The sequence below is a fragment of the Gopherus flavomarginatus genome, chromosome 4, assembly GCF_025201925.1.
Source record: "Gopherus flavomarginatus isolate rGopFla2 chromosome 4, rGopFla2.mat.asm, whole genome shotgun sequence".
Taxonomy (NCBI): Eukaryota; Metazoa; Chordata; order Testudines; family Testudinidae; genus Gopherus; species Gopherus flavomarginatus.
Window position 1 is genome coordinate 3,710,267 of NC_066620.1, and position 24,125 is coordinate 3,734,391.

General features: G+C 51.3%; 1 protein-coding gene across 4 annotated transcripts in view; it reads left to right on the forward strand.

Annotated features, from left to right (window-relative positions):
- Positions 1 to 24,125, forward strand: part of LOC127049855 (cullin-9-like) — a 71,862-nt gene that overhangs the window by 10,020 nt on the left and 37,717 nt on the right. For 3 of the 4 annotated variants that reach the window (XM_050951148.1, XM_050951149.1, XM_050951151.1), the window contains 7 exons: positions 7,346 to 7,484; positions 19,025 to 19,215; positions 19,874 to 20,240; positions 20,473 to 20,665; positions 22,286 to 22,493; positions 22,740 to 22,933; positions 23,117 to 23,328. In XM_050951148.1, the coding sequence (XP_050807105.1) occupies positions 7,346 to 7,484; positions 19,025 to 19,215; positions 19,874 to 20,240; positions 20,473 to 20,665; positions 22,286 to 22,493; positions 22,740 to 22,933; positions 23,117 to 23,328 (1,504 nt within the window). Of the gene's footprint in view, positions 1 to 879; positions 1,571 to 7,345; positions 7,485 to 19,024; positions 19,216 to 19,873; positions 20,241 to 20,472; positions 20,666 to 22,285; positions 22,494 to 22,739; positions 22,934 to 23,116; positions 23,329 to 24,125 lie in introns of those variants that run through there. The other variant, XM_050951150.1, reaches the window with a different exon arrangement.

Sequence of the window (24,125 nt, forward strand, 5' to 3'; positions counted from 1 at the left end):
AATTGGTAGGGAAGCCCCACAAACTTTTTCTTCATATCTGGTATAATGAGAAGATTCCAGAAGACTTGAGAAGCGCTAACATTGTTATAATCTTTAAGGAAAGAGATAAGTCAGAGTGTGGAAACTATCGAGGCATTGCCTTGCTATCTACAGCAGGGAAGATTCTTGCCTGTATCCTCTTAAACCCATTACTTCGCCTTGCTGAGGAAATATTGCTGGAATCTCAGTGTGGTTTTAGACCATCCTGTGGGACAACCGACATGATCTGTGTTGCCCACCAAATCCAGGAAAAGTCTTGAGTGCAAAGTCAGAACCTGTACATGGCTTTCATCGATTTGACAAAGGCCTTTGACTCTGTCAATCACGAATCCCTGTGGAAGGTGCTGGCCAGATTTAGCCGCACTCCAAAATTTATTAAGGTCGTAAGGCTTCTCCATGATCAGATAACTGCCATGGTTCTCTGAAATGGCTTTGAGATGGAACCTTTTGTCATCAAAACTGTGGTTTAGCAAGGTTACATTATCGTCCCAACCCTGTTCTCCATCTATTTAACAATCATTTTGGTCCTCGTTAAAGACCACTTCCCCAATGGAGCTGACATTCAATACAGAATGGATGGGAGGGTCTTTAATCTTCAATGTCTCCTCAAAGTCTAAAGTCTTCAGGGCATCCATTACTGATGACTGTGTCATCCTCACGCACACTGAGAATGACCTTCAGTCCATATTGGATTTTCTTGCACAAGCTTACCAAAGCCTAGGACTCGCACTCACTATTGGGAAGACTAAAGTGCGCCAGCAACTTGCCTTAGGCTTTGCACATGACCCACCACAAATCACCATCGAGGGTCAAACTTTGGAGACAGTTGAGCACTGTTGCTACCTCGGTAGCCAACTTTCTCAAAACTCAAAAATCGACAGTGAGATCCAGCACAGGATCCAGCGTGCAAGTGCTTCCTTTGGGAAATTGCTCCTACGCGTTTTCATGGACCGTGACCTACGGCAGGACACCAAGATCCAGGTCTAGAAGACAATTGTTGTTCCTACACTTCGCTGTGGATGCGAAACCTGGATGACCTGTCGAGAGCACCTCAAGAGCTTGGAGAGGTACCACCAGCGACGCATCCGGAAGATCCTTTGTGTCAAGTGGGAAGATCGCTGCTCCAGCGCCAGCATCCTCGCTGAAGCCAATGTCACCAGCATTGAAGCAATGATCCTCATGCACTGACTTTGCTGAGCCGGACATTGTGTGCAAAATGCCAGACTCTTGCCTCCCAAAACAAGCCCTCTACTCTCAGTTCACCCATGGCCAGATATCCCGCGGTGGTCAGAGGAAATGCTACAAAGACGCACTGAAAGTGGATCTTATGAAAACTGATGTGGACATCACAAGCTGGAAGGAACAAGCCACTAACCGATCCCAGTGGTGCCATTTCCTCCATCAGGCAGTGGCCTGCTTTGAGGAGAAGTGCCTGGCCCTTGAAGCTGAAAAGAGAGAGAAGGAAGGAAAAAGAGAGAACTTTCTGCCAGCAGGCAACTGGCCTGCCACGAAATGTCTGTACCTACTGCAGGTATATTTGTGGGTCTGGGATCAGACTCTTGAGTCATCTCAGGACCCATATATAATTCCACGATAGAGATCATCCTCGAATTGAGGGATCACTTACTTAATCTGTTAGTAAATTCAGTTTGTGCTGATGCCCTGAGGGGGATAGTGGTTGAGGTAAAGGAGATCAAGGATTTGTTTGTTTTTTTAAAGGTGGGAGAGACTAAAGCATGGTTGTCCTGGGAGGGGAATGAGCCGGAGGTGAGGGGGATCAGGGTGAGATAGGGTCACAGGGGCAGGGTAGAGGGGCTGCAGGAAGAGAGAAGATGTGCTCTCAGGTTCAGTGATTAGGGCCATGAGAGGGAGTGGTGGTGAGAGGCAGAGGGGAAAGGGAAGTGAGGACTGGGCAGCAGAGGGATGGAGTTCCACTTGGATCTTGCTAGTTTTCTTCCCGCAGAAGTTAGGAGGATCCCAGGAGGAGGGGGGATAGGAAGGAGCTGAAGGTGGCCGGTTGGTGAGCATGGTGCACGCTAGGGGCAGAGCCATAGGAGAGGAGCAAGTCTTCCTGGGGCTGGGACATGTGCTAGAGGCCCTCCACTGTGCAGCAGCAGGAGTTGAGGAAGTGGATGGTGGGGCTAGGGCAGGGCTGGGGATCTTTGAGCTGAGTGAGTGTGGAGAGTCAGTGACTGTCACTGGAGAGGGTGGAGAGCAGAGAAGTCCTGGCAGTGGTGGGGGAAGTCAGAGGCCGCTGGGTAGCGGGACAAGTAGAGGGCGCAGCAGGCTGTGTTGGAGCTGAGTCGCTGGCCAGGCACATGAGCCTCAGTGAGGGAAGGGCCCGAGGGGAGCAGATCAGACTGGTGGTTTTGGTGGGTGGGAGAGCTGCTCCTAGGCTGTGGTCAGGGAGGTCGGTGGCTAGAGGCCAGAAGGGTGGGATTGTGGCATGCAAAAGAGAAGGTGCTAGGAGTCCAGGCCAGAAAGGAAGGTGGTTGGAACGTTTCCGTGGGCAGTAGATGACGGCATCATGGAGGGAGGGGAGAACAAAGTCAGATGCAGTGTTGGTCTCACTCAGTCGCTGCCGTTTGAAGAGGGATGTGGGGTGTTGGGAGAGGAAGGCTGGTGCCCTCGCTCCGCTCCTTAGTGAGGGAAGCTGAGCTCGGGGAGTGGAGATGGAAGGAGTGACTGCAGTGTTGGGGGGAGTGCAAGTTTCAGTGGGAGCTGGGAGTTGCAAGGAGACAGGGTCCTGAATGGCTGTGATCTGTTGGGAGATTGACCCGAGTGTACCCCTGTTAAATAGGGTGCAGAATAGCCAGCACCTAACGCTTGTTCCTTCAGACTGCAGGGCTGGGAGTCAGGAGATTTTCACCTGGACCCGTGGGTGTTGGGGAACTTTGAGCCCTGACCACACCCACTGCCGTTCCATGGATCTCCTGGCCACGCTCCCTACCAGACTCTCCCTTCTCCCCACCATAGATCGATCAGCTCTCTCCACCTGTGCGACGACTGGCCTGTGGGTCATGTGTGTATTCATGATGTTCATTGCTCGGCTTGCCATCTGGGGTTTGTTTGAACATTTCATGCATCTGTCTTGTGCTGTAGCATTGTCAGCTGAGCAGACCATATTACCTCACACCCAGCATTGCCCTCCCTGTCCCAGACTGCACTTGTAATCAGCGTTCTGTGGCCACTCTTCCCGCTCCGTTTTCCCATTCCGTTCCGCAGTGGTTTCCTCACTTGGCCTTGGACCATACTTAGGAATGGTGTTTGGATGCGGTTCCAGTTAGCAAGAGATCACTTGGTTTGCCCAGCCCTGTTCCCATGGGTGTTCTGGCTAAGGTCCCAGTGGAGATTGGAATGTGTTGCAAAGCATGGTGTGTCTGCAGCCAAACAGAGTTAGCGAGAAGTGCTTAAACATGCTTTCCACTGTGTTTAGGAACCAAAAGCCGTGGTAGATGGTGCCATGCTGTCGGGAGTGGCTCACAAGTGAGAATAGCAACCTCAGGGCACAAACCCCAAACTAGTTGTGAGTTGTGCAATTAGATTTCACCAACCAAGTAACAAGTGTAAACTTTGCAGGTCCTGTAACAGCTTACCATGGAGTCACAGACAGTCCCCTGGGGCATTCCGATCTACCTCACCACCCAGGCAAGCTTGTCTCTGTGATAGTCACTTTACACCAAAAATTGCAACAATTTTCGGGTCACTTCCAGTCCCCAAGGACCAGTCACTTGCCCAGGTCAGTTGTATTTAGATTTCAAACCCAAGACTGGGCCTGTAGCCAACAAACTAACTTAGGGCAGGTCTACACTTAAAACGCTGCACTGGCACAGATGTGCCACCATAGTGCTTAAATGAAGACGCTTCTACACCAACGAGAGAGCATCTCCTGTCGCTGTCATTAATCCACCTCTGTGAGAGACGGTAACTGTGTCAACGGGAGAAACCCTCCTATCAACATCGTGCTGTCTACATGGGGTTAAGCTGATGTTATTAAGTTGCTCAAGGTGTGGAGTTTTCACGCCCCTGAGTGACGTAATTAGACTGATATAAGTCTGTAGTATAGACCTGGTCTGTGATGTATTAAGTAAGAAAAGAAATGAAGGTTATTTACAAGGTTAAAACAGGAAACATGCGCAACAATGAGTTACAGTCTTAAATTTAAATAGGTACTGTCAGCTTCTATAATAAGCAGCTGTGTGTATCCTTTAGGGCTGACCCAGGCCAAGCAGCATGGGGATCTCTTGTTTATGCTTAGAAATCTTTGCCCCTTAGAGTCCAGGCAGCACAAAAGGACCCCAATTTCTTCTGGTCAGGGGTTTTTATCGCCACCCCCCTAGAGTCCAAGTCGATGGGATGAATGCTTCTGAACGTAAACTCTTTGTGGGTGTGTGTGGGGAGCAGTGGACAAAGTCTTTGCTCCACAATGGCCCAGTTGGATTCTGTAGGCCTTTCTGCCGGGCGAAAGGTAACACCTACTGTAGGAATCCAGCATTTTGCACTAGGTGATGGTTTTTTTCCTGTTTGGGGAGTTATGGTGTTTCAGAACAAACATTTTACAGTTACAGAGCAAACACCAAAGTTTTGCCTTATAGCATGAGATACAGATAGTAAAATTCATCCTACAAGCATTCCATAAAGTCTAATCCCATTTCTATAACTCTGATATCAGTTGTAACTATACCAACCCGCAGGGGAGCCAGACCACTTTCCAGCTCCGTTTTGTTAGTGTTAGCGAGGCCTTGGCACGAGCTGGCACCTGGTCTGCCAGCGTCACAGAGGGGGCTTTAGAATCCTGCCCAGATGTGGCCACAGCTCTGTTCTGTGACCCTGTGCCATTACCCACTCGACCCTACTCCATCCTCTCTGCTTTCTTTTCCCGTGCTTAAAACATGGGGCCACCATGAACGTTCTCTTCCCTCCTCTGTCAGTGCCCAACTTCCTCCAGAGCTCAGGTCTTCCCCAGACTAGCACGCTGTTTTGCATAGCCCGTTACGCTATCTTCCTTGGCTGCCTCCACCGCCCTCACAACCCTCCCGGTCAGCTTCGCTGAAACCATGTCCTTCCTTGAGATAGAGAACGAGCCATTGTGTGTGACCAAGACAAGGAAGGCTAGATTTAAAAACCATCCTGACCCAGTCAGTGGCCTCTGAATCAGCAGCGTCCAGTCCTCCAGACCTCCCCACATGAAAAGAGCAACTATCCGGCGTGTGTGCAGCATCTTCCACAGATGTGCAGTGAGCTGTCCTGGCTGCCCCAGGCATGATCAGTCTTGGTGCACCGAGCCGTGCCACACCTGAGCCTGAGAAGCTGGCTTTGGGAACTCAGAGCCGGGTAGCCGCTCATTTGGCCTGGCAATGGTATACAAGGTCCTGGTAATGGCAGTGGCTCTGTCCCGATCTTCCTGTCACTGGTGAGACCAGCTGGTTGGAGAGTGTGCCGCAGTGTCCAGATAAGATGTCTGCTGTGCAGTTGATGGCTGGGTGCATCCCAATGTATTTAGAGTTGAAACTGTAAAAAAGATGTCTCTACAAGGTTCTAGGCACCCTGCCTCATTCGTTAGACAATAGAGTGAAATCCAGCAGCATTCCCACAGGAGCTCAGCCAGCCAGTGCCTACAGAAACTTATTTCCATCCCCCAGTTGTTGTGGGATGCGTGTCCTCTGTCCTCTCCAGAAGCCGTGTCAAATGGGGGTCTTTGTAACATGACCAGGAAGTCACCAAATCTGAGCTCTTTTGGATCAAGGCGGGAAGCAACTTCCAGAGTCTGAGCCCTCGGAGAAGGCTCTGCCAGCCATAACAAACAAACAGTCCATCCCTCACCGTTTCTCCTTCCTTCTTGATACCCTCACCTCTCCATTCCATGGCCTGGCCTCACTTGATCAGTCACTGTATACGGCCTCTGGCAGAGCCCTCGTTTGCCAGGCATGGAACTTTCACTGCGTGGACTTCCTCCTCCCTGCTCGGAGCCCGACTTTACCCACCAGCCATTCAGTTTCCATCCTCCACAATGAAATTCTGTCACTGGAGGTCCCCCTTTTCTTCCAGGCCCTTTACTCTCTCTAAAAATCTGTCATCCCATTGCACCTGCCCGCCTCTCCTGTCCATACTAGTATAACACACTCTCAATCCTTGAGTTAAAACTGGAGGATTGCTGGCACACCAATCATTTCACTGTCCTCCAGCCTGCAGCTCTAGTGATCTAGGAGTTTTCCCTCTGCTTTCAGCTGCTCGTGAAAATCTTTACTTGTGGGCTCAGGCCTGTGGTTTGTCAGATGTTATTTGTGAAGGACTTTTTCCCCTAAGGTCTTTAAAAAGTTCCTAGACTCTGACTCATCCTCCTTTTGTTATCTTTCTTCTGGGGCCTAGGAGGGCTGAAATTGTAAGTGTGAAGAAGGCGCTGTACTTTCAGAACCGTGTTCAGACTTGTAGACGTGATGCCAGCTTTGTCAAAGCACTATCCTGTGCTTGAAAACTTGGCCGGGTACTGATCTCTGTGGAGAGCTAAGGCCTTTGCTTGGCTTGGAAGAAATTGTTTTTGAGTCTGCCACGATGGGGCAAGCTGGTGAGTGTCTGCAGAGCATGTACAGCAGAAAATGTCCCTAGCTCAGCACTTAGTGTTAGGTGTGCACTCACACACACACACTCATCTAGTAGGAGAGCAGCTTTTAAATTCTGTAAGCTGAGGCTGTGTCTGCACTACAGCTGAGAGCAGGCTTTCTGGTAGACAGATGCACGGCCGCTGCTCTAGCTTGCACACAAATAGCAAGGTTGCACAAGCAGTGGCTTAGGCCAGCTGTCCATGAATGTGCCAAGGAGGCTGGGTGGCTTTGCACTGGCTTTGCTGCCCCGCTATCCCTGGCTACGCTGCTGTGTGTGGTGTCCTGGCTTGAGCAGAGCTGGCGTGAGTCTGTTGACCTGTGCTGGGAAGCTCATTCCCAGTTGCGGTGTAGACATACCCTGAATAAATCAAGAGCAAAGAGTTTCCAAGGAGCAGAAGCAAAGCTGGTAGAACTTATGTAAGTAGTTCCTGATGCTGTTTTTAAACAAGAACCTAGGAAACAGACGCAAAAGAACTTGTTAATGCAGTACAGTATTAAGTTTACCCGTTTAAAATCAGGAAAGGCAAAGATTTCAGTATCAATATTGACTAAGCCACATTGTATGTCCTGGATACCACAGAATGTGCCCACGTTTATACAGCTTAATGGGTGAGATGGTGGCGGGCATATTCCCTTCTCTATTTATAGAGCGTGGGCACTGGGGAAGTGGCAGGTCTGATCACACGGGTCTGTTTCACCCACAGGTTTTGTGGCAATCTACAGGCCGGACTTACTGGGTGCACTGGCACATGGTGGAGATTATTGGCGCTGGAGAGCAGCCTGAAGAAGGTGCTGCCCAGGAAAAGGTATCCAGTCTGACAGAGAACTTGACACTAACTACAGGTGAGGTTATGTGCACTGTATGTATGTGTGCATGCTCTGCCTATTGCTTCCATATGCTTTGGGGTGTGCTTTGGGACTAGTCACATCTCCTTTCCAGTATGAAGTGACTTAAATTTCTTCTACGGATTTTCCTAAAGAGAAAAGTAATTCTGCGTGTTCTGTATGGGGGTGACAGCTTGTCAGTCAGTGATATGACTTAGAGCTGCATGGGACACATGCTCAGATAACAATAGGTGAAAAATGTCATTTAATACATTGACGTAACTCTAGTTATAATTAAACTGAACTAACTGCTAAAACCAGCATGTTATGATATTTTGGCACTTGCTGCAAATGAAACCACCTGAAATTTGGTTCATATAACATCAAGAGGAATGAATAAAACAATGTAGGTTCATAAGTTTTAAAAGCACTGGCGTGCTTTTTTTGGAGTTTGATAGGCTAAGGTTTTAAAAGCTGTTTACTAATTTTGGGTGTCTGCATTTCTGGGGGTGCATCTTGAAGCACCTTAAAAGGTCTGGTTTTTCTAGGCAGGGTACTCAACAATTTCCTTCAAGGTGTCTTAAGTTGAAATCGAGGCACCCAAAATTTAGTCACTTTTGAAAATCTTTTTCATCTAGTCTGACCTGCTGCGTAACACAGGATAGAGAATTGCCCCAGTAATTCCTGCATCAAACCCAACAACTTGTTGTTGAACTAGGATGCATCTTTTAGACAGACATCCAGTCTTGATGTAAAGACTCCAAGTGGCAGAGAGTAAGCTGTTTCAGTCTTCAGTCACCCTCTCTGTTAGAAAAGTGTGCTTCTATTTCCAGTTTGGCTTTCTCCATCACTGACCTCCAGCTGCTGGACCTTGTGATGTCTCTGTCTGTTAAACTTTGCCTGAACACCAGCTTGCTTTGACTTAAGTTAAACCGCTGCAAACCCTGGTAGGGATGCTCTTATTTCAGTTTACACATGGTTTCATTCAGTTTAACTTATATCTATTCCTAGTCAGCTAGTTTACCTGAAATAAACCTGATTTAAACTGGAATAAGTGTGGCCCCACAGCTTTGGCAAAGCTTTAAATACATTCATTTAAAATCACACCTTTATCCTGTGCACTCTGCACGTAGGCAAGCCCTTCTATTACCGAGCTCTCTCATGATGATACCTTCTCCCTGCGTAAGAACTTCCGGACCATAATCAGGGCTCCTTTTATCCTTCCTTTCAATAAGCTAAATCGATGTAGGGCATGCCTACACTTGCCATTTAAAGTGGGAAAAGTCCCTTTTTTGCTCAAAAACCATGGGAGCATCTACACTTGCTAATGATTCAGAAGTTTCGCTGCAGACAGAAAACCACCTCCACGAGAGGTGTACAGCCCTTACCGGTGAGGCTTTTGCAGTGATGTGCAAGTGAAGACACGTTCTGCCTGTTTACAGAGTTTTAGCCTCCGGAGGATATCCCACAGGGCCTAGGTGACCATTCAGGTCAGCAGCTCAGCTGCTTTGACGCCAGGTAAACAGACGTCCACCTGTCATAACCTTAGTCCCAGATTTGGACCTTAGCGTCCAAAATATGGGGGTTAGCATGAAAACCTCCAAGCTTAGTTACCAGCTTGGACCTGGTACTTGCTGCCACCACCCAAAAAATTAGAGTGTTTTGGGGCACTCTGGTCCCTCTGAAAAACCTTCCCTGGGGACCCCAAGACCCAAATCCCTTGAGTCTCACAACAAAGGGAAATAATCCTTTTTCCCTTCCCCCCTCCAGGTGCTCCTGGAGAGATACACAGACACAAGCTCTGTGAAACTACACAGAGTGACTCCCCCTCTCTGTTCCCAATCCTGGAAACAAAAAGTACTTTCCTATTCCCCCAGAGGGAATGCAAAATCAGACTAGCAAATCCAACACACAGATCTCCCCTGATTTCTTCCTCCCACCAATTCCCTGGTGAGTACAGACTCAATTTCCCTGAAGTAAAGAAAAACTCCAACAGGTCTTAAAAGAAAGCTTTATATAAAAAGAAAGAAAAATACATACAAATGGTTTCTCTGTATTAAGATGATACAATACAGGGTCAATTGCTTAAAAGAATATTGAATAAACAGCCTTATTCAAAAAGAATACAAATCAAAGCACTCCAGCACTTATATTCATGCAAATACCAAAGAAAAGAAACCATATAACTTACTATCTGATCTCTTTGTCCTTACACTTAGAAACAGAAGATTAGAAAGCAGAAACTACTTCTCCCAAGCTCAGAGAAAGCAGGCAGGCAGACAGATAAAGACTCAGACACAAACTTCCCTCCACCCAGAGTTGAAAAAATCTGGTTTCCTGATTGGTCCTCTGGTCAGGTGCTTCAGGTGGAAGAGACATTAACCCTTAGCTATCTGTTTATGACACGCCCCCCAAATTGCAGACAGTGGGGAAGCTCACTGGCGGCGATTTCCTTCTAGAACTTGAAAATAAACAGATTAATACAACACATGCACCTTTACATATACCACTAAGTATATAACTAACAGACTTCTACATTTTAAGAACACTTTTTAACTACTGAATTCTGGGAAACTCTCTCGGGAGAGTGCATCAGCAACTTTGTTAGAAGCTCCTGTGATGTGTTGAATTTCAAAATCAAAATCTTGGAGAGCTAAACTCCAACGAAGAAGTTTCTTGTTGTTCCCCTTGGCAGTATGAAGCCACTTTAGTGCAGCATGGTCAGTTTGTAGTTGGAACCGCCGTCCCCAAACATATGGGCGTAGCTTTTCCAGGGCGTACACAATGGCATAGCATTCCTTTTCACTGACTGACCAGTGACTTTCCCTCTCAGACAGTTTCTTACTGAGAAACACGACAGGATGGAAGTTGTGATCTGTTGCTTCCTGCATGAGCACTGCTCCTATACCACGCTCAGATGCATCTGTGGTTACTAGGAATGGCTTGTCAAAGTCCGGGGCCCTGAGCACAGGGTCAGACATGAGCGTTGCCTTAAGTTGGGTAAAGGCCTTTTGACACTCATCAGTCCACTTAACTGCATTTGGCTGGGTTTTTTTGGTCAGGTCGGTCAGTGGGGCAGCGATTTGGCTGTAGTGTGGTACAAATCGCCTGTAGTATCCGGCCAAGCCTAAGAAGGATTGGACCTGCTTTTTGGACCGTGGGACAGGCCACTTTTGGATAGCATCCACCTTGGCCTGTAGGGGGTTTATGGTTCCTCGACCCACCTGGTGCCCCAGGTAAGTCACTCTGTTTTGGCCTATTTGACACTTTTTGGCCTTAACAGTTAGTCCTGCCTGCCTGATGCGCTCAAAGACCTTTTCCAGGTGTAGTAGGTGTTCGGGCCAGGAGTCTGAAAAAATGGCCACATCATCGAGGTAGGCAACTGCAAATTCTCCCAGTCCAGCTAGTAGACCATCTACCAGCCTCTGGAAGGTGGCGGGTGCATTTCGAAGGCCGAAAGGAAGGACATTGAATTCATACACCCCCGCATGGGTGATGAATGCTGACCTCTCCTTGGCAGGTTCATCTAGCGGTACTTGCCAGTACCCCTTGGTTAAGTCTATTGTAGAGATGAACTGGGCACGTCCCAACTTCTCCAATAGCTCATCGGTACGTGGCATTGGATAGTTGTCCGGACGAGTTACAGCATTTAGCTTACGGTAGTCCACGCAAAAGCGTATTTCCCCATCTGGTTTGGGTACCAGAACCACTGGAGATGCCCATGCACTGGTAGATGGGTGGATTATACCCATCTGTAGCATGTTCTGGATCTCCCGTTCTATAGCAGCTTGGGCATGAGGAGACACCCGGTAGGGTGGGGTTCTGATTGGGTGAGCATTACCTGTATCAATGGAGTGGTATGCCCGTTCAGTCCGTCCTGGGGTGGCTGAGAACAATGGGGCGAAGCTAGTGCACAGCTCCTTGATTTGTCGCCGCTACAGACGTTCCAGGGTGGTTGAGAGGTTCACCTCTTCCACGCCACCGTCTTTTTTCCCGTCGTAGTAGACACCGTCAGGCCACTCAGCATCATCTCCCTGGACTGTAAACTGACAAACCTGTAAGTCTCTGGAATAGAAAGGCTTGAGAGAATTAACATGGTACAGTTTAGGCTTTAGTGAGGAATTGGGAAATGCTATGAGGTAGTTTACAGCTCCCAGGCGCTCTTGGACCGTGAATGGCCCTTCCCATGATGCTTCCATCTTATGGGCCTGTTGCGCCTTCAAGACCATAACCTGGTCTCCTACCTTGAAGGAACGTTCTCTGGCATGTCTGTCATACCAGGCCTTTTGCTCTTCTTGAGCATCCTTTAGGTTCTCTCTAGCAAAGGCTAAAGAGTGTCGGAGGGTGCTTTGTAGGTTGCTTACAAAGTCCAGAATGTTAGTTCCTGGAGAAGGCGTAAACCCCTCCCATTGCTGCTTCACCAACTGTAATGGCCCCTTAACCTCGTGACCATACACAAGTTCAAACGGTGAAAACCCTAAACTGGGATGTGGTACAGCCCTGTAGGCAAACAGCAACTGCTGCAACACTAGGTCCCAATTATTGGAGAATTCGTTGATGAATTTTCGTATCATGGCCCCCAAAGTTCCATTGAACCTTTCCACCAGGCCATTGGTTTGATGGTGGTACGGGGTGGCAACCAAGTGATTCACCCCATGAGTTTCCCACAGTTTTTCCATGGTCCCTGCCAGGAAATTAGACCCTGAATCTGTAAGGATGTCAGAGGGCCAACCTACCCTGGCAAAGATGTCTGTTAGGGCCAGGCACACAGTGTTAGCCCTGGTGTTGCCTAGAGCTACTGCTTCCGGCCATCGGGTAGCAAAGTCCACTAAAGTCAGTACGTACTGCTTTCCTCTGGGCGTCTTTTTTGGGAACGGGCCCAGAATATCCACAGCTACTCGCTGAAATGGGACCTCAATTATGGGGAGTGGCTGGAGAGGGGCCTTGACCTGGTCTTGAGGCTTTCCCACTGTTTGGCATACCTCACAAGACCGGACATACTTGGCAACGTCCTTGCCCATCCCCTCCCAGTGGAAGGACTTCCCCAACCGGTCCTTGGTTCTGTTCACCCCAGCATGGCCACTGGGATGATCATGGGCTAAGCTTAAGAGCTTCCCCCGGTACTTAGTTGGAACCACCAACTGTTTTTGCGGTTGCCATTCTTCCCGGTGTCCACCAGAAAGAATTTCCTTGTATAAAAGTCCTTGGTCTATAACAAACCGGGATCGATTTGAAGGGCTGAGAGGCGGTGGGGTGCTCCGTGCCGCCGCCCACGCTTTCTGAAGGCTGTCATCTGCTTCCTGCTCAGTCTGGAACTGTTCCCTTGAGGCTGGGGTCGCCAGTTCTTCCTCAGACTGTGGACTTGGGCTTGGTCCCTCTGGAAGCGATGTAGGTGATGGGGTTGTTTCAGTTGCTGGTGAACCGCTCTCCGCTGGTGCACCTGAGGGTATTTCAGGCTCTGGCTGAGCCTTTTGGGTATGGCTGTCTGTTGCTTCTGCCAGTTGTGGCTCGCTGGCGCCCACTGGCGTTGAGTTTGAAGATGGGTTTGCACTTGCTGGTGCTGGTTGCTGTTCCAGTTCCGGGCCTGGGACTGGAGGTGCTGTGGCTGTTTCAGTGGTTGGCATGGAATCTGGATCCACTACCTCTGTCTGGGTCTCTGGTAACACAGACGGGGCGTCTGTGGACGGCTCAGGAACAGGAATGGGTCTGGAAGCTTGCCTGGTTTGGCTACGTGTAACCATTCCCACTCTCTTGGCCCGCCTCACCTGGTTGGCCAAGTCTTCCCCCAGTAGCATGGGGATAGGATAATTGTCATAGACTGCAAAAGTCCACATTCCTGACCAGCCTTTGTACTGGACAGGCAGTTGAGCTGTAGGCAAGTCTACAGCTTGTGACATGAAGGGGTAAATTGTAACTTTGGCCTTTGGGTTGATGAATTTGGGGTCAACGAAGGATTGGTGGATAGCTGACACTTGTGCCCCCGTGTCTCTCCACGCAGTAACCTTCTTTCCGCCCACTCTCAAATTTTCCCTTCGCTCCAAGGGTATTTGAGAGGCATCCGGGCCTGGGGATCTTTGGTGTGATGGTGGTGTAATGAATTGCACTCGCATGGTGTTCTTTGGACAGTTGGCCTTGATATGTCCCAGTTCATTACACTTAAAGCATCTACCATCTGATGGGTCACTGGGCCGAGGTGAGTTACTGGAGACTGGTGAGGTGGAAGGGTAGGGTGTCTGTGGCTTTACTTGGGTGGTATGTGGGGTCTTTGGCTGTCCTCGGTTGTAGGGTTTATGGTCTGTGTGCCCCCTGGGGTAATCGTTCCCCTTGACAGTAGCTTTCTTGCTTTCTGCCAGTTCCATCCATTTGGCTCCAATCTCCCCCGCCTCAGCGATATCTTTGGGATTTCCATCTTGTATGTACCGTGTGATGTCTTCAGGAACACCATCCAAGAACTGCTCCATTTGTATGAGGAGATGCAGTTCTTCCAAGGTTTGAATGTTGTTTCCTGTTATCCAGGCCTTATAGCTTTTTGCAATGTAGTAGGCGTGTTTGGGAAATGACACCTCTGGTTTCCACTTTTGGGTTCTGAAGCGCCGACGGGCATGATCTGGGGTTATCCCCATTCGGTATCTGGCCTTGGTTTGAAAAAGTTTATAGTCATTCATTTGCTGCTTAGGCATTTCAGCTGCCACCTCTGCTAAAGGTCCACTGAGCTGTGACCTCAATTCTACCATGTACTGGTCTTCGGGGATGTTGTACCCAAGACAGGCTCTTTCAAAATTTTCCAAGAAGGCCTCGTTTCATCACCTGCCTTGTAGGTGGGAAATTTCCTGTGCTGTGGAGCAATATTTGGCGCCGGGTTGTTAGGGTTGGCTGGCACAGGCAGCCCAGCTTTTGCCAACTCCAGTTCATGTTTTCTCTGTTTTTCCTTCTCTTCATTCTCTTTTTGTTGTTTTTCCATTTCTTTTTGTTGTTTTTCCATTTCTCGGCGGTGGGCCAACTCTTCTTCTGCTTGTTTCCTTCGGTAGGCCACCTCTTCTTCTTCTAGTTTTCTTTTGTGTGCTGCGTCTTTGGCTGCCTGTTCTTTGGTAGGCTGCCTCTCTGATCTGTTCTTCTCTTTCTTTCATCTCCATCTCTTTTTGTTTTATTTCCAGTTATCGCCTGTGTTCAGCTTCTTTGAATTGCTCTTCGGCCTCAATTTTTGCCTTAGAAGTCATGATTCCTGTTTTCTTGTGTTTGGGTGCCCTCCGGTGTTTATCTTCTGAACTGCAGGCTCTGTTGCCTCCTGGGGTCTGCCTAGCAACAATGCTTTTTTCCCTTTCTCTCTCTAGCTAATGTTCAATGAAAGGAAACCAGAAAAACCACTTTATTTGCATGCCTATAGTGCTGGTACTTGCCTCCTAATGGGAGGGCTATTGTGTGACAAAAGACCCTTAACAGTCTCTTAATGGCTTCTCGCTTAACATGCAAGCCACAAACTGCCAGAGAGAGCAGAAAAAAAAAAAATTCTCTCTGGTTCCCTTTTAAAACCAAACTGTTTCTCTCTGCTAAAAAGCCCTTAGCAGAGAAAAGAAAAATATAATATTCCTACTGGCTTCTGGATTCTGTCTATCCTCCCACCACTGCCACTCATGTCATAACCTTAGTCCCAGATTTGGACCTTAGCGTCCAAAATATGGGGGTTAGCATGAAAACCTCCAAGCTTAGTTACCAGCTTGGACCTGGTACTTGCTGCCACCACCCAAAAAATTAGAGTGTTTTGGGGCACTCTGGTCCCTCTGAAAAACCTTCCCTGGGGACCCCAAGACCCAAATCCCTTGAGTCTCACAACAAAGGGAAATAATCCTTTTTCCCTTCCCCCCTCCAGGTGCTCCTGGAGAGATACACAGACACAAGCTCTGTGAAACTACACAGAGTGACTCCCCCTCTCTGTTCCCAATCCTGGAAACAAAAAGTACTTTCCTATTCCCCCAGAGGGAATGCAAAATCAGACTAGCAAATCCAACACACAGATCTCCCCTGATTTCTTCCTCCCACCAATTCCCTGGTGAGTACAGACTCAATTTCCCTGAAGTAAAGAAAAACTCCAACAGGTCTTAAAAGAAAGCTTTATATAAAAAGAAAGAAAAATACATACAAATGGTCTCTCTGTATTAAGATGATACAATACAGGGTCAATTGCTTAAAAGAATATTGAATAAACAGCCTTATTCAAAAAGAATACAAATCAAAGCACTCCAGCACTTATATTCATGCAAATACCAAAGAAAAGAAACCATATAACTTACTATCTGATCTCTTTGTCCTTACACTTAGAAACAGAAGACTAGAAAGTAGAAACTACTTCTCCAAAGCTCAGAGAAAGCAGGCAGACAGACAAAGACTCAGACACAAACTTCCCCCCACCCAGAGTTGAAAAAATCCGGTTTCCTGATTGGTCCTCTGGTCAGGTGCTTCAGGTGGAAGAGACATTAACCCTTAGCTATCTGTTTATGACACACCCCTCCCCTGTAAACTCCCGGGAATTTAGAAACTCCCCTTCCTGATTTCTTGGCAAGTGCTGACTTATCTGGCCAGGTGACAATGGCTGCTCCACAACAAACGATCCCCTGCTTGGAGCAATGCTGAGCTACTGGAGCTGATCAGTGTTTGGGAACAGGAGGCTGTGTAGCCACCCAGGTTGCCCCTTGATCAGCCTCGCCCTTCCCATAAGACCTGTCATCAAACTGGAGAGAGCTGCACTGTGGGATAACTGCTCTCATCCAGGGACGCATGTGGAAGTGAGTGAGGACGCAAACCAGCGCTCTTCTTTCACCGGGGAACCTGACGGTTCAAAAATGCTGCAAATGTAGACATAGTCTCAGCTCTTTAAGAGTCTTGCATATTTTCCAGACTGTTGATCGTTCTTATGGCTCTTCTCTGACCTCTCCGTTTTTGCAATATCCTTCTTAATGGAACTGGACATGGTATTCTAGAAATGATTCATAGTATTTAAGGCCAGAAGGGAACCACTAGATCATCTAGTCCAGGCCTCTCAACCTTTCCAGACTACTGGGCCCCTTACAGGAGTCTGATTTGTCTTGTGCACCCCCAGTTTAACCTGACTTAAAAACAACTTGCTTACAAAATCAGACCTAGAAATACAAGTGTCGCAGCCACACAATTACTGAAAAATTGCTGACTCTCATTTTTACCATAGAATTATTGAAATAAATCAACTGGAATATAAATATTGTACTTGCATTTCAGTGTATAGTATATAGAGCAGTGTAAACAAATCATTATCTATGAAACTTTAGTTTGTACTGACTTCGCTAGTGCTTTTTCTGTAGCTTGTTGTAAAACTAGGCAAATCTCTAGATGAATAGATGTAACCCCTGGAAGACTCCTGCGTACCCCCGGCTGAGAATCGCTGCTCTAGTCTGACCTCTTGTGTAACGCAGGCCAGAGAATTGCACCACGTTGACCCCAATATTGAGTTTAATAGATTGGGTTTAGCTAAAGCAGCTTCTAGAAAGGGATTCCATCTTGCTTCGAAGAGATGGAAGATCCGCTGCTTCCCTTGATAGTATGTTCCATGGGTTGATCATCCTCCCTGTTCAAAATCTGGGCCTTATTTCTAATCTGAATTTGTCTGGCTTCAGCTTCCAGATGCTGGTTCTTGTTCTGCCTGTCTCTGGGGGATTAAAGAGCCCTTAGTACATGGTATTTTTTCCCCATGAAGGTACTTATACACCACAATCAAGTCCCCCTGCAGTCTTTTTTTTGATCAGCTAAGCAGACTGAGCACTTTTAAGTCTCTCACTGTGAGACATTTTCTCCAAGCCTCTTTTTGTTTTGTGGCTCTTCTCTGCCCCCTCTCCAATGTTTCAACCTTCTTAAAACGTGGACACCAGAACTGGATGCTGTATTCCAGCATCAGTCTCACTAGGGCTGTATATGGAGTCAAATCACATCCCCGCTCCTATTCCCTCCTCCCGGGTTTATATCTCCTGGGGTCAGATTAGCCCTTTCGGGCCCAGCGTTGCACTGGGAGTTCACATCAAGTTGCTGGTCCATTGTGACCCCCTAAATCCTTTTCAAAGGGGCACTGTGGAAAAAACAGCATCTGGTCCCATAATTAAAGAGTGTATCATAATGCGAACACACAAGGGGGCTGAATTAAGGTTGTATGGGGAACCTTAATTCTGGCGTTTCCTGACTTCTGAGTGCTTGGCTTTACGAGATGTTCAGTTTTGTTGTGTGTAAATTGCTGGGTTTTTAAACTAGATTGAAAGGCAAACTGCAAATGCGAGTCAGTCTCCTGTAGGCTTCACAACTTCGAAAGGAAATTGTTTTGATTTTTAGGTGCTTATTAATATTCATAATATGCAGTGCCTAGGAGCCCAGCACTGGGACCAGTTTTGTCATGGTGGTTGCCAAAGGGACTAAGGCCTTGTCTGTACACACACGTCATACTGCTGTAACTATCCTGACAGAGTTAAATTGCTACGGTCCCTGGTGTGGATGCAGTTATACCAGGATGAACGTGTTTATACCAATATCACTTATTCCTACCTGGGAAGAGGACCGAGCTATCCCAGTATAAGGCACACTTATACCAGTACAATGGTCTAACTGTATCGGTAGAAATCACTCCCCCTTCTCGCCACCAGTGTAAAATCTGGGCCTAGATCAGGCCGACGCAAAACTAAGATCTCTGAGTACTCAGACCCCAAGCCACATCTGTTCACTGCTGTGGCTGAGCCCAGGACCCTCACCCCGGTTAATACAGCAATGAACAAACAGGGCCTTTTATGCTTGCAGTTTTGGTGTGCGGGAAATCTCTGTACCTCGGTACTGGTACAGCCCTGGGGCCATTGTGTCTGAGCACCAAAAGCAGGTGTTTCTACTGAGCAAATGTCTGTTCTCTTCAGGTCCTTCTTTATTTTTCAGTCCTCACAGATGTTCTCTGCTCCCCCGAGTGGAGCCTGCCAGTTAAGATGCTGCTTACTGCCTTCTTCCAGATGTTAGGGAGGCTGTTAAGTAAGACTTACCGCTGATCTCCACAGTACCCCCCAGACGTCCCCCATTTCCTGCCCCCTTTCCTTTGTTGACAGTCCTCTAGCCAGTGATCAGTCTTTGTGATGGTGTCGTGTCCCCAAAATGATGAGTGTGACTGTAATAATTCTCCCCTTGCTGTGCCGCATCGACCGCCTGGCGTCTGTGGATTGAACTGAGCAGCTGGCTCCGACTAGCGAGCTCAGATTTCAATCAGTTTAAAGGGAAATCCTTTTATTTAAAATTCCTGCTGGATCTCCCCTTGTCGCTGGGCAGGAAGGTGGTGGTTGGTTCTGACAGCCACCCAGTGTTCTCTGCTCTTGCTTCATGTGCTCGCTCTGTGTGCGGGAATCCAGCCAGCCTGTTAAGAGACTGAATTCCTTTTGAACCCTGCCCCTTGGCTGCCTGACTGGCCCAGGCCAGCTGTCCCCTCCTGGCTCAGATGGCTCTGCAGCAGGGTAACTGTCCTGCTGAGGTGCTCAGGGTTTGTGTCTCTGCCTTGCTGTGCCCCCCTGCAGTGACCCAGACGTTTTACTGCAAGCCCCTTGGGGGACTGTACTCCCTGCCCTACCTGACGGACCGGCTGAGCGAGGACTCCGAGGCCCTGAGCCGGGTTGAGTGGTGGGAGCTGCTTTTCTTCGTGAAGAAGCTAGACCCCCATGAGCAGCAGGAGATTGCCCAGCTCATCCAGCAGCACCAGGAGGAGCAGGTGTGGGATGGGGTGGTGCAGGGGAGGGAGAAGGACCTGGGAGGAATAGGGAACTGGGAGGTGAGAGATACCATGGAGCGAAGCGGGAGAACAGGTGAAATGGGAGTGGATGGGGGCAGCAGGGATGGCATGGAACAGGGAACTGGGGAGCTTTGGGAAGGGCGGAGCAGACTGGGCGGGGAGATTGAACCGGGGGAGTAAGGGGGGTGGCGGGGGGGGCAGGTGAGGGGGGGACCAAGGGGTGCGGGTGGAACAGAGGGAGAACGAAAGAGGAGACCAGCTCTGCCCAGGCTCAGGTAGAGAAACTGTCCAACAGACTCTGGATGGCAGGTCACAGGCATGGGGAGATGCTGTCAGCAGCCACTCGGACATCAATGTAGGACAAGAGAATTGGGCTTATTTGGTTCTGGCTGGCCTGGGAATATCCTGGTGTTGAGTCAGTTCTGGCTGGCCTGGGGACATCCCAGTTGGACTAGCCCAGTTTCAGTTTGGGTCTGACTGGCCTGGGGATATCCCAGTTGGACTAGCCCAGGGTTGGGTTGGTTTGGTTTTGGCTGGCCTGGGGATATCGTGGTTGGACTAACCCAGTTTCGGGTCGGTTCTGGCTGGCCTGGGGACATCGGCCTGCTGAGCATTAACCCAGGCCCTGCATTTCCAGCTGTCAGAGCTGGATGAAGAAGCCCTGATCCAGCTGTCGGTACCAGCGGAGCTGGCCCAGAAAGTGCTGCGGGTGCTGAGTAAGCAGTGCCAGGGCTGCACCCTGAGTGACCTGCACAGCTCCCGTGTCTACAGCAAGTACTTCCTCCGCCCAGGGGGGGTGCAGCCGGGCAGCCTGGGGCTGGATGCAGCCCCCTCAGAGTGCACCGAATCCCTGGTGTCCAAGAAACCAAAGAAAGACCCTCCCACCGCCAGAGTGCCTGTCCCCGCCCCGGCCCCCCCGGAGAAATCCGACTGCCAGCTGTTCAGCGAGCTGCTGCGAGTAGAGGGGCTGCCCTGCCTGGAGATGGTGGAGGAGAAAGCCAAGGGTATGTGCCGGCCAGGGAGGGAGCTGCACGCGGCAGTGCTGGGTGCTGGGCTCTAGCTAAAGAGGGTCCCTGCAGGCCAAGGAGGGTCTGGGCAGGGGAGACCCAGCCACTGGCTCAGGGAGGGGTGGTGCAGAGGGGCGATCTGTGGGGGGTGGGGAAGCGCTGCAGGGAGGGGCTGGCTGGAGGGCTTGTGGGGCAGCCGTGGGTTGACAGGTGTTTTGTTCCTGGCCAGTGTTGTGCAGCGTGAAGGGGTCGGGGAAGAAGAACTCGTTGGAGAGGATTGCAGAGGTGGTGGAACTGATCCAGAGGTCCAGCTCCGAGGTGGGGCTGCAGCTAGCTGGGCTCAGGTTCATTATCAAGACCCTGGAGGAAGAGGCCGGGCGAGAGCGGCAGGTCGTCAAACCCGAGGGCGGACTCACCGTCAGGTCAGTTCTCTGGTGGGTCCTGTGAGCGTGCCCAGACCTGGAGATGGCAGGCCAGTGCCTCCCGGGAGAGAAGGGGCAGGAAAAGCAGCTGCTCCTGTCTGCAGGGGCCAGCTGGTGGCGAGTGTCTGTCTCTGGCACGGGCATTGCCCGTGGATGAGGTTTCTATTAGAGACGTGCCAGGCAGAGCCGTAACAAGGAATTTTTGTTTCCAAGGCAAGGGCTGGCTCTAGGCTTTTTGGCAGCAATTCGGCTGTGGGTCCCTGAGTCCCTGTCGGAGGGAAGGACCTGCCGCCGAATTGCCACTGCCGCTTCATTCATTCTTCAGCGCCAAGTCCTTGTGTCCCTCTCGGAGAGAAGGACCCACTACCGAATTGCCACCGAAGAATGAATGAAGCAGCGGTGGCAATTTGGCGGTAGGTCCTTCCCTCCGACAGGGACTCAGGGACCCGCTGCCGAAGAAGCGGTGGTGGTAGAGATGCCACCAAAGTGCCGCTGATCGCAGTGGAGCTGCGCCACTCTGCTTTGTGCGCCCGAGGCAAGTGCCTTGTTCTTGTAATGGCACTGGTGCCAGGGGTGCCAGTCAGGGCTGGGCGCCTGGGCTGTGCTCACGATCCTGGCTCCAGAACCTTACGGTCTAGCTACAGCAACGTACAAAGGGTTTGGGTGTGGGGGGCAACAGATCCATGTCACTGATTGTACGGCCGGCAGGGACCATTGTGATTGGCTGGGCTGATCCTGTGCATCGTGAAGGCCAGAGAGCGTCACCCCGTCACTCCTGCCTGGGACTGAAGTCTCCTGGGTTAGTGGCCCACGGAGCCCAGTAGGTGGTGGTCTTTGGGCAGATGGCCCCTCCCAGCGTAGCGACCACAAGCTGTGGAAGACTTGCCCCATCCCTGGGAAGTTGGTCCCATGGCCGGTCACCCTCCCTGGTAAACAGGTCTCTGATTTCCCGTTCGAACTTTGCTGTGGTTCTCCTTCCACCTCTGTCTGCTGGAGCAAAGAGCCCCCGTGTCAGCAGGGTTCTCCTCAGGCAGGTGCCTACAGACTGCGAGCAGATCTCCTCCCCCTTCGTCCGAGGAACTGCCTGGATCCAGCTGCTTTAGCCACTTGTTGTGAGGCAGGTTTTCCAGCCGTGGGTGCTTGCAGCCCGTTTCTGACCCCTGTCCGGTAGCCCTGTGTCCAAGTGCGGACACATGACCAAGGGGTGACTTGATCATGATGCGCAAGGACCTTTCTGGGGAGAAAACACTAGTGCTAACGGGTCCGTTAATGTAGCAGAGATGGGCAGGACCAGAACCGGCGTCTGGAGCTGAAGCCAGACACGTGCCTGTGAGGCGTAAGGCCCAGATGTTTACCAGGGAGGGTGATGAGCTGGAAGAAACTCACAGGGCAGGGGTGGATTCTGCACCTCTGGATAGCTGAAAATCAAACCTGGCTGCCCTGCTGGGGCTCCTGTGAGGACTGGGGAGTGGGGGACGTGGTGGGGCCAGGAGGGGTGGGAGGGCCGTAGGGGGCCCAGGGATCTGGTTTCTGGCCCAGAGCTGACCTAGAGCCACGCAGCAGGTCAGTCCCCGGTTGCCCAAGCCCGGCTCCTCACCCACCGACCATTTCTCCCCGCAGGGAGAAGCTGGTGAAGATGCTGGTGGAGCTGCTGACCAACCAGGTGAAGGAGAAGCTGCTGGTGGTGCTGGCTCTCCGCCTGCTCTGCGTGCTGATGGCCAAGTACGACTGGCGTGTGCTCTTCGCCACAGAGGGCGGGGTGCGTGCCGTGCTGGCCTGCATGCAGGAGTACGCCCCCTCAGCGCTGGTCCAGCAGGCCGGCCTGGCGGTGAGTGTGCGCCAGCAGCCACGGGGCCAGGCATCTCTTGGGGGGAGAAGTGTGGCTCCCGGGGGAGATGGTGGCTGTAGTGGGCTCAGGTGGGGACATGCCGGGATCCTGCGTGGGAGAGGGCGGGATGGGATGGCCAGTGCTGGGATCCCAGGGGGATGCCAGATGCATTGGGAAGCCTCGTGTTCTGGGCCCGGGGCTGGCGCTGCCAGCTCTCGTCCCTGACCAGTTCCCTTGGCCTCCCAGGCTCTGAAGGTGCTGGTGGGCGCCGGAACCTGCGAGTTGGTGGGTGCCAGCGAGAAGCCCTATCCCCTGAACCACGCCGATGCCCCGATGATGTGGGAGATCTTCGCCAGCATCGGCTCCGCCTCCAGCAAGGACTCGGACAGCCTGCTCTGCGCCCTGCCTGCCGCCATCCGCACCATGCAGGGCATCGCTGGGTATGGAGGCTGAGCGGAGTCATTTCCGGGGGGGCAGTGTTGAGGGGCAGCTCCCTGGAGGCTCTGGGGGATGTCTGGCCAGGGGGGCCTTTGCTGGCAGGGAGTGCCGTCGCCCCACAGACCCCCTGGGAAGGAGCAGCGGCTGGTGCCCGCGGGCACTCATCCTGGCGCTCTGTCCCGCAGGGCCTCGTCGGCCGTGAAGAACGGCCTGCTGGTGGCCGGCCTGCTGATCGACAACCACCGGGGCCTGGCCGAGCAGCTGGTGAGCTGTGACGTCCACTCGGCCCTACGGAGCTGCTGCCAGGGGGGCCAGGGCCACACCACCGAGACGCTGGCCCAGATCGCGCTCAGCCGCCTGGCGGAGCACAAGCTCCCCATGAACCTGGACACGGCAGGTACAGAGCCCCCCGACCCCCGTGACAGCCCTTGTCTGAGGATGTGGGGATGGCAGGTATGGAGCCCCCCCACCCCCACGACAGCCCTTGTTTGAGGATGTGGAGATGGCAGATACAGAGCCCCCCCACGCCCGCAACAGCCGCTGTCTGAGGATGTGGGGACGGCAGGTACAGAGCCCCCCCACGCCCGCAACAGCCCCTGTCTGAGGATGTGGGGACGGCAGGTACAGAGCCCCCTGACCCCCGCGACAGCCCCTGTCTGAGGATGTGGGGATGGCAGGTACGGAGCCTCCTGACCACTGCGGCAGCCCCTGTCCCCCCGCCTATAAGCCTGAGGATGGCTCCTACACAGCGCTGCTCCACATACGCAGCTCCTGCCCCACCAGCCCCTGTCTAAGAGCTTGGGAACGGCAGGTACGGAGCCCCCTGCCCCCCTCCAGCCCCATCTGTGAGCCCGAAGATGGGGTTCAGAGCACTTGGCGCCTCCAGCCCCACATTGCCTGCAAGCATACAGCCGGCAGCATGCAGTCCCCGGCCCCAGCCCTACGGCTGTCTCTCTGTGGCAGAGGAAGGCTCAGCCCCACGCTGCCTGCGAGCATGCAGTGCCGGCCCCAGCCCCACGGCTCTCTCCCTGTGGCAGAGGCAGGCTCAGCCCCACACCACCTGTGAGCGTGCAGCTGGCGGCGTGCAGTGCCCTTCCCCGTCCCCAAGGCTCTCTCCCTGTGGCAGAGGCAGGCTCAGCCCCACACTGCCTGTGAGTGTGCAGCTGGCGGCGTGCAGTGCCCGTCCCCGTCCCC